This window comes from Sus scrofa, chromosome 5, assembly GCF_000003025.6.
Source record: "Sus scrofa isolate TJ Tabasco breed Duroc chromosome 5, Sscrofa11.1, whole genome shotgun sequence".
NCBI lineage: Eukaryota > Metazoa > Chordata > Mammalia > Artiodactyla > Suidae > Sus > Sus scrofa.
The window spans coordinates 101,488,765-101,504,724 of record NC_010447.5 but is presented as its reverse complement, the minus strand read 5'-3'; the positions used below and the strand labels follow the sequence as shown (position 1 = coordinate 101,504,724).

The following is a 15,960-nucleotide window of genomic DNA, read 5'->3' as shown; positions in this document are numbered from 1 at the left end:
CACCAACGTTGGCTTTAAATGTCAATGGTGAGTTAAAAAGGGAAGAATCCTGTGATCCTTTAAGTCAAGGTTTAATACATAGCCATGTCCTATTTAATTTACACTAAAACAAGCCCAGTCATGCTTGCTCATGGTCAAAATAACCCGCACAACCTTTTGCAGAGCTGCTGCTTTTCTTATTAACTATGCAACTTAAAAAAATTTAAATATGCAAAACAACTCTAGTAGTAGTTTGAACAAAAAGGGGAAAAAAAGACCAAAATATATTAGGCAAAAGAAAAAACATATCAAGGGAAAATATATCAAGGTAAAAAATGTATCAAGTTTCTTAATTATAGCTAACATTTTACCTTTATTCTCCCTGAAAACACAACTTAGCAAATTTAAAGCCCAAAGGAAGTTAGAGATTGCTGAATGCTTCACCTGTACAACTCTTAGCAAAATCCAGCATCCTCTGGGAGAAGGTACTCTCACCTCTCCTTTTCACCCATGACCTTCTTTGCACGGCGCACTATTCCAGGCAACAGAAGCTGTGGATTGTTACTAGCCTGCTCCTTTACTCCTTTCCCACAGTTCTGTGCTCCACCCTCCCAACCCCTCATACCCCTAAAAGTGCATACCCTGCTCTCCCCCACAATACCACAGAAGTAAATTTCACCTTACTTAAAAGTGAATTATTTTTTCTGAATTAAAAGGCACAGAAAAACAAACACAAAATTTTGCATGAATTTTATGACAGCTCACCAAAACGCTAAATAATCTGTGAATCCTTATTCTGTGCTTTTTCTGTAGCCTCATAAATTCTTTTCTTTTCTTTTTTTGGCATTCAAAAAAGCTAAGAGAATAGGCTCAGTCCAAGGTGGGGGGAGGAAACTTCCAAATAAGATTTCTATATATTATTTGTAAGCAGGCCATCTCTCCTCCAGGCTGGCTCAATATGCCATACATCTCCTTCAGCAGACATTGCACACTTGATTGTCACTGTTTGTTTACTGCCTGTCTCTCCCAACAGCATTCAAATAGCCTGCTCCTAACATACACAGTAAGCACAAACCAAGTATTTACTGAGCGAATACATCCTGCGAAAAGCACTCCAGTGGCCCAGGTGTCCAAAGCGGACGCCAAGTGCATGCTCACCTCTGCGTCTACCCCCCACGCCAACCGCTCGCCATCCCCATCCATTCAGTTTCTCCGGAAAGCCCGCCCTTCCTCCAGTCTAGGCCAGAGGTGCCTTCATCAAGCTCCTCAGCACTCTGGACTACAACCATTACATACCCTACACGTAACTGACAGAAACGTGTGCTCTCCTTTTATTTATTTACATACCCTCAGCCCTGCCAGCTGTGTTACGGCCGGGACAAGGACTGGCTGTCCTCCTCGCGTCATGACTGCAGTGATGATCACTGAGCCTACGCTGGGCTTGAGGAACAGGCAGGAGAGAATGACAGCCTCTGCAAGTCCCTCAACTTTTAGCGGTGAACACTGATAAATACACAAATAATTTCATCTTTAGGACATAACAGCTTATTAAAAATTAATTCACGCGTTATACAATAACCCATTTCTAGTGCATAATTCAAAGGCTTGGGTGTAGGAGCTCCCGCGGTGGCTCACGGATTAAGGATTTGATTGCAGTGGCTCAGGGCGCTGTGGAGGTATAGGTTCAAGCCCCAGCCCAGCACAGTAGGTTAAAGGATCCGCTGCTGCCACAGCTGCTGATTCAATCCCTAGCCCAGGAACTTCCATGTGGTGTGGGCTGTGGCCATTAAAAAAAAAAAAAAAAAAAAAAAAAAAACCTTTGGTATATTCGGAGTTGTGCAACCATCATCACAATTAATTTTAGAACATTTTGGATCACCCTAAAAAGAAATGCTATACCCATGAGCAGTCACCTTCCATTTCTCCTCAAAACCTTCAGCCTTTGGCAACCATTAATCTATCATCTGTCTTTACAGATTTACCTATTCTAACTAAACATTTCATATAAACGGAATCCCACAATATGTAGTCATTTGTGACGGCTTCTTCCGCTTAGCATAATGTCTTTAAGATTCATCTGTGTTACACCAAGTATCAGTACTTAGTTTCTTCTTATTGTGCTGATTTCAATAACAAATACACCACATTTTATTTATCCATTTATCAGGTGATAAATAGTTTGTGCTGTTCTCACTTTTGGCTACTATGATAAAACTGCTAGAAACACTAACATATTCACTTTTGTGGACACACGTCTCCAGTTGTCTTCGGTATATACCTACGAGTACAACTGCGAGGTTATGTGGCAACTCTGTGCAACCCTGAGGCCCCACCCAACTGCTACTTGTTATTACCTTTTCTTCTTATTATAGCCACTCTAGTATGTGTGAAGTGGTATCTCATCATGGGCTTGATTTGCACCTTCCTGATGGCTGAGCAACTTCACTTTAAACTCCATGAAGGCAGTGCTGACATCACATGTGTTTAAAAGTATATCCTCCCAGCATTTAACAGTGTATGACACAGCGGGCTTTTAGTTCTGTTAACTGAGTATATAAAAAGGCAGTATGGCTTTGGGAAGTTTTTTTTTTCAGGTGTGCAGATAGGAGACATTGACTGTATGTTGAAAATGGAAGGAAAAAAACACAAGATGACCCTGAGATTGTCGTTTAGTAAACGGAAGATCGATAATGTTAAAAATAAGATACAGATTACATAAAAAGGAGACTCGATCTCTTTTTAGAGAACAGCTGAAACTGTAAGAATGAACAATATGGAGAAGGAACAAAAAGAGAAACTTGGAACATTTTTCTGTAAGAAAGAAATAGATAAGAAAAAGAAACTGAACAGAAGCATTCATAAAACAGAGTTCCCTTTGTGGCTCAGCAGGTTAGGAACCCGACACAGTGTCTGTGAGGATATGGATTCAATCCCTGTCCTTGCTCAGTGGGTTAAGGATCCAGTGTTGCCACAGCTGTGGCTCAGATCCAGTGTGGCTGTATCCTAAGCTGGCAGCTGTAGCCCCGATTCAACCCCTAGCCTGGGCAGGAGCGGCCTTTAAAAAGAGGAAAAAAAGGAGTTCCCATCATAGCTCATCAGTAACTAATCCTTGAGGACGTGCCTTCGATCCCTGGCCTTGCTTAGTGGGTTAAGGATACCGTGTTGTCCTGAGCTGCAGTGTAGGTCGCAGGCATGGCTTGGATTCCAGAGTTGTGGTTGTGCGTAAAGCCAGCAGCTGTAGCTCCGATCTGACCCCCAGTCTTGGAACCTCCATATGCTGCACCTGCGGCCCTAAAAAGACAAAACAAACAAACAAAAAAGTTATTTGGGCAAAACATACAAAATTGCAGGTGAAATCCCTAAGAAACAATCTGAACCAACAGTGTCACAGAAGAACAAAGACGTACATAGTGTGATATCTACCACATCAAAAGAAACTGAAAACATGCTGAAGGTATTCCCACCGTGGTACAGTGGGTTAGGAATCCAACTGCACTGGCTCAGGTCACTGCAGAGGTGTGAGATGGATCCCCAGTGTAGCCCAGAGCAGTGGGTTAAAGGATCTGGCATTGCCACAACTGCAGCCCTGAATCAATCCCTGGCCTGGGAACTTCCATATGCAGCCATAAAGAAAAACAAAATACAACGATATAAAAAAACTAAATACTCACCATCAGACAACTTGGAAAATAAATTTTAGAATGTACACTTGTACTTACACATGTACACACAAACTCACACGGTGGAACCAATTCATTAACAAAGAGATATCTCTAAAAATGCAGGTCATAAACCGGAAGAATATAATCTCATTTTTAGAAAATTATAAATTGAGTGGAGTTGGATCAAGAGAGTCTATCACAGTTTTGCTTTGTATTTGTTTTTTGTTTTCTTTTGTTTCAGCTCTATCCACAGAAAAGTCCCAGGGTCAGGGGTCACACCCCAGCCACAGCTGTGACAATGCTGAATCCTTAACTGCTGGCCAACCAGGGAACTCCAGTGTACAAAATTTTAAAATGTCTAAAAATGTCAATAGCACTTAATTTCTTTTTTCATATTTTTTAAAGACACTTTAATTACTTAAATAACTATCCTTCAATTTTTGTTTGGGATAAAATACATATAAAACTACACAAATTTGAAAGTAAGTTATATTTAATAATAAAAAGGAGATAGACGGCAAAGACAAAAAGCAAGGGCAGCAGGCACTGAAGGCTTAATAATTACTTGAGGCATTTTCGTGTATACCACATTGGAAAAAATCAGAAATTTAGAGACATGTTGATGTTAGAAAAAAGACCACTGAAAGAGTTAAATAGCAGCAGATACTCTGAGAGGGAAAAAATCTGAATACGAAGCCATTTTTTTTTTTTTTTTTTTTGGCTTTTCTGGGGCTGCTCCCATGGCATATGGAGGTTCCTAGGCCAGGGGTCGAATTGGAGCGGCAGCCGCCGGTCTACGCCAGAGCCACAGCCACACCAAATCCAAGGCACATCTGCGACCTACACCACAGCTCACGGCGACGCTGGATCTTTAACCCACTGAGTAAGGAGGCCAGGGACCGAACCTGCAACCTCATGATTCCTAGTTTGACTGGTTAACCACTGAGCCATGACGGGAACTCCCATCAAGCAAAATTTTTATGCAGATCATTCCATGTACTTGGAAAGGATAAAGAAACAGTTGAATATGTTCCCTATTCCAATATTTTAAGAAAACCTGTAAAAATTAACATACCTTTGTGAAAAAACGATAGCTCCTAATGAAATGGAGTGTCATAATCTGGCAACAGCAGCATCAAAATCTTCTTGGAAAACACAAACATTCACAAAGAAATACCATGGGTCAATTCACAAGCTATATAAGCTACTGACTTATCTCAGGCACAATCTGGAACACAAATGAAGCGTTCCCTAGGTTAATCACAAAGACACTGTGCAGTATACTTGAGCCCAAATAATGCACAAAAAATTAACTAAAATCCAAGATGGTCTCTTTACGATCGTCTTCCAATTAAAACAAGTTTCTCCGAAAACATAATCTAATCACGGATAATATTTATTAACCATGACCACTTATGATGCACTTGATTCACCAGACTGTCTCCAATGACTATCATTTTCAACATTTGAAAAACTCTACTGAAAGAAAACAAAAGCAAAACACAAACTCAACTCAACACTGAGGATATTCCAAAGAACCTTCTGGAGCTGAAGCTCCAATAGAAAAGTTCTAGAAATGTTCCAAACAGAGGGAGAAATAATGGATTACGTTTACAACCATCTAAAATAATTTTGAAGGCTAATAAAATGTATATGTACACTTGAGTTTACTACAAAGTAAAGGTAACTGATGTGTGTGTGTTAGTCCAGCAAACAGCTAATCCAGGAAAATATACTTTCCCATGTGGTTAACTTCTAAAAGGGTGTCACTTCACAAATTTCTCCTTTGCACTATACATTATTCCAGAAAATGACACAAACTTTCTACAACCTTATGATTTTGGCGGGGGGCGGGGGGGAGGCAACATGTTAAACAAAACATGTATTCTCAGCTTTTATGGGTTAATAATCATGTTAAAACAACACTTTTTAGTCAGTGAGCACCTCTCTGGACGCACATAACGCATTTAAGGAGATCACTGAGGGGCAGCTGCGGAAATGCCTGCGTTTCTTGCCATGGTTTCTGCCAAGTGTCACTTCGGACATGCCTCCGCCACACATACGATGTGGAATGTCTCCACCCACGGAGCAGCATGCGAGTCGAGCAGGCACACTTAGGGCGGTCACACAGAGCTCAACTTTGTCTTTTTATGGCGAGCCAGCACAACAATGCAAAGATAAACAACCCAAACACGCATTCGGCCAGAAACAACACTCATCTACAGGGATCCACAACGAAGTGTTATTTAGGAAAAAAGGTGATTTAAATCATTAGAAAGTATGATGTAGCTTCTAAGGACAATATGCTAAGGATTCTTTTTCTAAACCAATACCCAATTACTTGTTTAAAGAAATTCATTTTTAAAGTATGTTACATAAACTGAGCAAATTCTACTTGTACTGGTAATCAGGAATACATTTCATTTCGAAAAAACCTAAGACCCTGCTAAACTGTGACTGTAATAATGTTACTTTTACATCATAAATAAAATAAAAGCAAGGTACTGGTATAAGCTTTTTTATCAGAGTATTTTTAATGTTTGTTAGCTCCGTTCCATTTTCCACACTGTCACCATTTTGCTCTCTATGAACTCTGCTCTTCACAAGATTAGTCTACTTTGTGTTCATTTTTTTTAAATCAACAAACATTTACTATGCACCTGCTAAACCAAAATGTGGATACCAACAGGGATTTAAAGAGAAATGAAGCAAAGTCCCCACCTGAAGGAATTCACTGCTTCGTCTGGAGATAAGATACACTCACAACGGCAGGGAGTGTGTAAGTGCCAAATTTAGGGTTTAAAAAGGGAAAGAATCACTGTGTGCCCAGTGGTCAAGCAAATACACACGTTGCGCTTCCAGTCGTGCCTTAATATAAATAAGCTGGGAGATACATTCCAGAGGAAGATTACATGCACGGAAATGTAAAGATGAAACCAGTGGTTCCTAAAGAAAGCTTTCACCGATGCCCTGAATCTCTGCAGGTAAATTCTTTTTTGCTCCCTATTGGCTGATGAGGGCCAGCAACTTGTATCCTAACGCGGTGCAGCTTCCATCAAACAGGGAACACAGGGAATAAAGTTTTGAGATCCGTTCACTCTGAACTATCTACTTGCATGGAAGAGCATCAGGAGCACCTGTGGTCAATACAGCAATAATCTTACCCATGGGTAAGAGTCCCCACCGCCCTTTATTTGGATACCATATCTTTTTGTTGTTGAAATATTCTTTTTTTAATGAAATGATGACGGCAGAAGGGTAATCCAGTTGTTTGTTTCTAATGTCCTAACGTGACAACACAAAAATGAGGTTCCCCTCTTTCAGCCACTGAAACAAAAACATTTTTTATTGGTCCACGAAGTGTAAAATTCTGGCAACCAATGATCCGAGGAGCAACAAGTACATCACATTTCAAATGGTGCTCTCACTGACCACCAAAAAGAAAAAAGAGTTCTACCATCTTCTTCAAGGTAAGACTTGATATATGATTTGGATGAATTCTGCAAAATGATTTAGGGCATGAAATATTCTTAGGACTTAGATATTCCTAAAGAAAGGTTTCCAATTAAAATCGAACAAGACTAACATTAAAAAGTTTATTTTACTAATTCAGAAGTTAATTCTGGTAACTTTATTAGTATTTCATGTAACATCTCGAGTCCTAATTATAAATATCGATAATCACTGTACAGAAAGTAAATTTCAAAAGATTACGTGAAATGATGGTGATAAGCCAGAGCTTGCTTGCTTTCCTTTTTTCACTATCACTGATGAGTTTACCTATAATTTTTATCTTTTCATTGAAAAAGTTAAGTGTGTATGTGTATAAAGAACACTATAAATGTGTATAAAAATGCCTAAAGCATTCATATAAGCTGTTTTCAGGATAAAGAAAAATGAAGATGTTCAAAGAATAAATAAACTTTGTCCTAAAAAAGCAGAGTTCTGTTGCTGTTATAACTTCCTTTGTAACTTCCCAAAGCACTTGATCAAATATTATGCACATAATGGTCAATCAAAAACAATCCTGGCAGTTCCTAAAATTTAGGACAGATTTTGAGATTAATTTAGGTATAGTATTACTGCACTTCAATTACATAGAAAGTCAGTAGATGAAGAAAAAATTTTATCTATGTGTCTATGTCTCATGGGATCTCTGCTGATGAACACAGAAACTCCCAACTATATCAACCATAATGAAAGAGTTAAAAACACCTTCTTCTTCAGACTTAAAAGGCAGTAGCATGGTGTTCAGTTTGGGCTCTCGAATCACATAAACCTACGTTAGAACCAAGCTCTACCATTTATTATCTCAGTAACCTTGAGCAAGGGAAAAGGGATATCGTGAGAATTAAACGAGATATTGGTTCTAAAATGATCTACCATGATGTTTTACACATAACAAACCGTCAGCCAATCCCTCTCCTCAACCTAACACCGGTAAGTTATGGTTACTACGTACCCACTACAGCTTAGAACAAACTCACAATGACTGTTGGGGTCTTCAACCTTTCCAAGAGCGAGATACACCAAAATACCAACACCCCTTTGCCACCCCGACTGTGGAACCCCACAAACTTTCACAAGAAAAGTGGGGTGAAAAATCACAATTTGTGGCAGGGAGAAAGGCAATGAAAATAACAACTTCAGGAAGCATTAAGAAGTAATATATTACAGCAGTAAAAAACAATGGTCTGTATCTCACCTCCCTCCAAAGGCTTCTATACAGTTATAGTTCTTAAATTATCTAAACTAGATAGTTTTTAAAGTACATCTCTTACGTGAACGGTCACGTAAAATGCATTCACAAACGGTGAAAAAAAGCTTCCTCTATCCCTCTACCGTTTCTACCTAGCTATATAAGAAAGTGCTCAGTCATAGCTTGCAATCACACTGTAGCTGGGGCACACGAAAGATGCTCTTGGTTATGACACTTCAAAGACCACAAAACTGTTGCCAGGAAGCACAAAGGCAGCAACTGCAGAGAAGGCATTGTAAGAGCAGCAGTGTGGGCCGGGGTGCCTACCAGCACACCCCGTATATGGCTAGGGTTGTCCATTCATCTGCAAGAAGTGTGGGGCCAGTTTGGGGTTAGAAGTTTTGTTTATTTAGTGTTTTTTTTTTTTTTTTTAATGGTTAGGATGATTTCAATAAAAACTATCAGCACAAAGTATTATAGCTTTTTAAATAAAACTACGTAGAGAAAATAATTTATACCACACATTTTTACAACACAGATTTTTAATATTAATTATAAGGGATCCAATAGATTCTTCCAAGGTCTTAACATCTCCCACCAAAAAGAAAAAATAAAGTGAACAATTATAAACTCTATATTCAGTTTTAAAGAGGTTTCTTACATAGAGCAATTACACTATTCTCTAACCAGACTCAGTATCAGCTGCTTCCAGCATCTTTTCCTCTGGGTTGGAAAAGACTCTAAGCAGCCCCATTAGAACACTTCAAAAAGAGAGTTCCATTTCAAATTATGATTCATTGGAAATGGCTTGGCTGAGAAGATTAAGCACTTAGAAAACACTGCACAGAAGTATTCCTTTTACTGACAAGAGAGGAGTCACGTATTTTTCAAAGGAGGTTCAAACGGCTCCCTTAAAAGTTGAAAAAATTTATATTTTAAGAGCCAAAGGATGTAACAGTAAACTTATCTCCAAGTCTGTCTGTACCGGAAAGAAAAGGAAAAGTTTGTTTTAAAGTTACAGTAGCACAGAACACGGGATACTCCGTATTCCTCTATAGGAACTAGGACCGACCTTTATCAAGAAGGCAGCAGATGAACTGACAACTCAAGTGAATGTTTTTCTATCACTCAATAGTTCAACTGATTTAGAATTTTTTAATTTGAAGGAAGTAATACTGAATTTTTACAAAAATCTCAAGACATTGAAAGCATCTGCACAGAAGATCCGCAAGTTCTGCTATACCTGAGGGGTGGTGTGACTGTTCTAACAATTGATCTCAAAACGTACAAATACAAAACCTTGTCTCTATGACACGAGGTAAAAGACAAAATTCAATAAATCTTCAGTGAGCACCTACCAGGCTCTGGAAACACAAAAATGGGGAAGATTGGGTCCTTACTGTTGGCCAGGAGAGACAAACCCAAAACACACACTGTTCCGCAAGAAGCGTTTTAATAGCACCAATGAGGCCAAATACAAGGTAAAAATGACAACTTACGACACGTGGAATGGATAAGCAAGGAGGTCCTCCTGCACAGCCCAGGAACTACCTCCCGTCTCCTGGGGCAGAACCTGACCGAGGCGCGCGTGAGAAAAAGAGCGTGTACAGGTGCGTGACTGGGTCACTCGGGTATACAGCAGAGACTGACTCAACACTGTAAGTCAGCCACACTTTAATTCTAAAGGAATGAAAGGTAAAAGGAACACCCCAGAGGAGAGAGTCTCTCCAGTGCTACAGTCTAACACAAATTCAAAGGACAGAAAGATCCTTTCCGGATGGCATGGGTTAGCCTGAAGAATGACCTGGATTTTGACTGGCAACGAAGGCGGGAGTATATTCTAGTGGTAGAAAAAGCATGGCCATACACAGGGAAATAAGAAAGAATACCAGATAGAATACAATGGAGAGATATCAAGTACAGGTTAAATTGCCAAACACTTTAAATCTGAATTTATGGAGAGGAGTCAAAATGATACTAAGAGATTAATCTGAGAGCAGTATGAATGCTGGACTGGACCGGGGAGAGGCAAGGCAGGAAAAGCAATTAAGCGATTACTATACTCTAGGGATAGAAATAAGAAAGGTATGACCCAGGTTGATAATAAGAGTGGCAAGAAAAGAGCTGACGCCAAGGCAGTTGTGAGGGCTGCCTGGGTATGCGTAGACAGGGGGATGAGCAAACAACAGTTAAAATCTCCAGAGCTTAAACCAGAAATTAATGGCATCATTACCAGAGACAGAGGCATCAATGAGAAGAACAGGCTTGGGAAACAAAGAAAAAAGTTTCATTTCAGGTTGGATTTAAAAAAATTCCTGATATTGACATAAATAAAAGTTGCTAGTCTATGGCAAAGGGGGTGGACCTCTACTTACTGTATCATTACTTGAAGATATATTTTTAAATAAAAAAACCACAATATATTGAATATTTTAAATCAACATTTCATCATCAGCAAGTAAATGAGGGATTGCAGCGCTGTAGAAATGTGAGAAGTGGAAACTCAATTGGAAGTCACAGGCACAGAGGAAGTAGTAAGATTTTACAAAATCAAAAAGCTAAACTCAAATGCTGGAAGAACTCTCAGTCCTATATTTTATGCACACCAGTATCAGTAAGAATCAGCAATAAAGCATTCTACAGAAAACTATTAATAATGTCCTAAAATCTTTATAAGGCATACTGAAATACAGATACATACCGTACAGTATTACAACTCTAAGTAGCTCTTGATCAGAGCCGATTATTGCCCACTCATAAAAATAAAAATCTACCCTAGACCTCAGTTTTAGAATATCAGAAGTTATATCATAACTTAGGTACTGTTTTCTAGCTACCAGAAGGGATGGAGAGGGTCAGGGGGGTGGGAAGGGGGAAGAGGTTTTAGAAACACTGCTTTTCTCCCATATGAATGACAATTTCTACACCAAAAAAAAAAGGCTGAAAACTATCTTTCTTAACTTCTAATGAGTGAACATTCAACCAATTAAAGAAACTTTTAAAAATGCAAGCTGTTTATATTAAAATGGAAGTAAAATATTAGATTGAGAAGAGTATTTATGGGTTTTAAAGTTCATAAAACTTATCTCTTGACAGTGAAATTTAAGATGCTTGATCAAAACCAAAAGGGTAAACGAATATTCCAAGAGACTAATCGATAATTAATCTGGTTAAAAACGTTCTAGCTATTCTATGAACTTTTGAGAGGTTAAATAAAAAATATTCAAGGACTATTCACCCAATCAGGTCTATTTTAGGTTTTGTAATTTAAGTATTTAAAACAATCAATATCTAAGACATTTTTAAGGTTAAAATTTTCTTGTGATGCTTTTTAAAATAGTTTTATCACCTTTCACTATCCGTTGTTCTGAATTTGCCCAAAGCGAACTCCTCGTTCTGTCACAATGGCAAAAAAGTACAAGAGTTAATAAACAAGAAATGAGGATGGAGAAAACACAATAAAAATTTGAATGCTTGATATTTTAAAGATTTTGACATTACTGACTTAAGGAATGTGCAAATAAATTACAAAAAGATATTATGTAAATGATTATGCAGAAACCTGGAAACTACTGCTTAAGCGCTTGTCAATTAAAAAGGAAAATAAATAAAGACAACACCTGTATAATGCCAAACCACTGAATTCAGTTAACCAGGAAGACACTGATAAGTCTGATAATTCTTGCAACATGTCCAAAACTTCTTGAAGAAGGAAAAAAAAAAATTAATAAACCTGTTACATGTATTTTCTCTTTCTACCTAAGCCAATAATAATTAATATAAGCATTAAAATTTTTCCTTTTCCTCCAGGCCAATACAATTGGGCTCCTCAACAACCATAGTAACTTCACATTTCTATATGAAAATTTTAATCAAACCTACTGATATAAACCACTATCTGCCTATCTGACCTCAAGCATACAAAAATCTGTCTTCCCAAATCAATTTCATACTAAACCATGCAAATTACATGTGAAAGAAATTTGTAAAGGTTCATCTTACATAATTATCACTTCTAATACCAAAAGCTTCTTTCATTCTCGACACCATGTTTCTAGAATCTCAGTTATGCTACACCTTAAAATAAACCTCAGTCAAAAAAAAGTTTGCTATACATTAGAGACTAAATTAATGAAACAGATATAGAGCTTAAGGCCCTCCTATACTTTTACTGGTGCCACATTCCAAATTCCAGATTTGTCCTGCAATTTGTCAGTCATTATAGTTCATCCAGTCAACTTCGTAAACAAAGGCTACCAGCCAAGTTTGATAGGAGAATTCAATCAAATAAAACTTAAAACGGTCATCATTCACGAAACAGGAAGCAGGAAAAATGCCACCACCACCAGACACCTCTTTTAAAAAGGCAGCAAGATAATATGTATGAAATACAAAGCCCTAATTTTCCACCTCCCAAACAAGTTCCTGTTACAAAATTAATTTTGTCTTAATCAAAAAAACTACCATCTTACACATATAACCAAGACAACTTTGGGTTAGCTTCCAAGTCTCCTCGTTGTAAGGGAAGCTACTGCTGTAAAGTCGTTTCCTAGTAATTCCAAGGTGCCTACTGAGAAAATATAAAGAGTTTATGTCTTGACATCTATTTCCATCACTAAAAATTGCTTTTTATGCGGAACTCTATGTGGTGGTGTTGCTTTTGGCCTGTTAAAGGCAAAGCAACATTATCTCTGGATTGCCAATAGTTTCTCCTTATTTGGCTAACATTGAGCGATCCCAATCAGACTCCTATAAAACTTTAACATGCCCAAAGCATCCATTTTGAGAAAAGTTTGTGACCAGCCTTCTCTTTTCCCACCCCCCAAAAGAAAAACCAGAGCTGGGGAGCCGACCCCGAAAAGAGTGTCTTCGTACTTATTCTCCTCTTTCCAACCCCAGTGCACACCCTGGGACCTGGGGCCACAGGATCTCCGACACTGCGGCCACCTCTGCTCCCAGGGACTGTCCGTACGTTCCCGTCCAGCGAGGGGCGAGCCCCGGAGGAGGCCTCCTTCCCGTGCCCACCTTCCCGTCCTCCCTTCCAGCCGGTGCCCGTCAACTCGTCGCACCCCCTCCCCAGTGACCGAGGGGAATAAAGGGGAAAACAGGAAACCGCCCGCTCGGGGCGCCCGGCTCGGGGCTCTCGATTCCTGCGACTACCATCACCGCCCTGACCGAGTCCTAAAACCCATACATTCCGTGCCCACCTACAAGCCACAGGCGTCCGCCCATCCCAGGGCCCCGAATGCCCCCGTTCGTGGTTTGCCGCGGCGGCCCCGGTCGCCCGAGCCTGCCGCTAACATCGGGGCCCAGGCGCGCACAGCCTCCCCGGCTCGGCCCCAGAGCCCAGGGCGCGTCCCCAGCGGGCCGGGGCCCCAGCGGCCCGCCGTCCCTCTCCCCTCTGCCCCGGAAACAGCCCGGCTCCCCCACTCCGCCACCGGCTGGACGGAAGGGGCCTCGAGCGCAGGCCCTCCTCCTCCGCGGGAAGCCGCCTCCTCGCCCCGCAGCAGGGAGCCTCCCGCCGCCCGCAGCCTGCGCAGGCCGGGGCGGAGGCCGGCGCAGACCCGGGGGCCGGGGGCCGGCGCCGGGCGCACAGACCTGGTGCAGGGCGGTGAGCCCGTCCACATTGGCGTAGTTGATGTCGGCGCCGCGGTGCAGCAGCTTGAGCACCTCGTCCGTGTCGCCGCTGGAGCAGGCGGCCAGGAAGACGGCGCCATCGTCGAACTTCACCTTGGTCTTCTGGCGCTTCACCACGGGGGGCTCGAGGTCCGTCTCGGAGCCGATCCAGCGCTTCAGCTGCTCGTTCCGCTTCTGCTTCGCGTCCGCCATCTTCATCCCCTCTCCTGCCGCCGGGTCTGCCGAGCGCGCGGAGGGCGGGGGAGGCGGCGAGCGGAGGGGCGGCGGGCAGGGGGCGTGGGGCTGCCCCGGCGAGCGCGGCCCGGCGGCGGGCTGGGCACCGGGCGGAGACGCTCGAGACTGCCAGTATCCCACAGAGCACTGGGGCGGCGCGCCCGGCCGCGCGGACCTCCCTTCGACCGCAGACGCCCGCCCGCCCCCGGCCCGGCCGCCCGTCCGTCCCGGCGGCCCGTCTAACGTAACTTCGCGAGATCCGGGCAGGGAGGCGCCCGGCGCCCAGTGCGCACGCGCGCCGGCCTGCGCCCGCCCCAGGAAGAGCGCGGCGGCGCGCGGCGGCGGGCGGGGGTCGGGCCGCGGGAGGGGAGCGGGCGTGGCCCCGGCGGCCGGGGCTGCGGGGCTGGGACCGGCCGGGAAGGGCGGGGGCGGGGCGGGGAGGCGCCCGGCCCCTCGAGGGCTGCCGGGGCTGCGGAGGCCCGCCGTCGGCGTTGGGGCGGCTCCGGGAGCGGGCCTGCCTCCGGCGCTGTCTCGGCTCCGCCGGGGCGCTTGCTCAGGGCGGAGGGCTTGCCTATTGGTTGCGTTATTTGAATGGAATGGAGGAGAGGGAGGTCACGAATCCAGCGCTAGTGCCTCCTCTTTCTCAGGCACCCCGATGAGCTTGCCGAGGCCCTTCTAAAAGCGGGGTCTGGGTAGCGAGGGCTTTGGTGGTGCTTGTCCAGATCTCAGCGCAAGGTGACCGCCTGGCGACGAGGGTTGGCCTGCGGGCGTTGCGGTGGCTTTCTGCCAGCCTCGCTGTAGAAACGTCTTTCCGCTTACGCTTTTTTGTTGTTGATGTGTTCCTGGGGGTTGGGGTTCTTTGGTTTTGGTTCTGTTTTTGTCTCAAGCATATTTTGGGTCCTCTGTCCCTTCCTTGAGCGCTTTCATCCTCCCTGGTGCTACTCCTGAACTTAGCTCAGCCTGTTACTGGTCCTGACCTTTTAAGGGATTCCTGGTTCCTGCTCTATCGCTTTCTAAGGATGGCTAAAGACCCAGCTGCTTCTAGAATTCAAAAGGAATGTTAATATTACGCAATTGATTTAGCCGGTATTTATTGAATACTTACTATGAGCCAGTCATTGTTCTAAGCACTAGTGATACAGTGACGTATTTAAACCACCTGAGATCACGTGATCAAAAATATTTTATAGTTTATCGTCATAAAAAGGCTGGTGAACGTTTTCTTGTATGACACACACACACACACACACACACACACGGTTTGTAACAAATACTGTCTTTTGAGCCATCTATTTATAATCTCCACCAGTTGACATTTTCCTAAACAATACATTGTTTTCACCCTCAGTTTTCTACAGCATTTAGAGCCAGAATAAATCATAAAAGGTTAACATTAAATGGAACTTGAGGGATCATCTAGACTGAGTCCCAAAGAACTAATTGACTCACCTAATTTTCTTTGCAGCAGGATTTAGGATTCCATCAGCAGATAGCACCTGTACTGGGTCAGGCATTGTTCCAGATGCTGGAGATACAGCAGTGAACAATTAAGGTTCTCTTACCTTCCAGAGGACTACATTACAGCTTATCAAATTGATAAATAAAAAATAATTCTAACATGGTTGTGATTACCTGCCTGTAATGCTGAATTTTCTGAACACCAATTACCAGGGAAGTAATAGCCCAAACAAGGGTAAAAATATTTCCCTTGAAAATATTGGACAAATTGAAGTGAGTGTAACATGCATAAAAGGGTCTGATGATATCAGA

The 15,960-nt window shown here is 42.3% G+C and overlaps 1 protein-coding gene across 1 annotated transcript in view; it reads right to left on the bottom strand.

Moving 5' to 3' along the window:
* PPP1R12A (protein phosphatase 1 regulatory subunit 12A) overlaps positions 1–14,443 on the bottom strand; it is a 149,175-nt gene extending 134,732 nt beyond the window's left edge. Inside the window, 1 exon segment of the mRNA XM_021092811.1 lies at positions 13,939–14,443. Within this exon segment, the coding sequence (XP_020948470.1) occupies positions 13,939–14,175 (237 nt within the window). The 5' untranslated portion in view covers positions 14,176–14,443.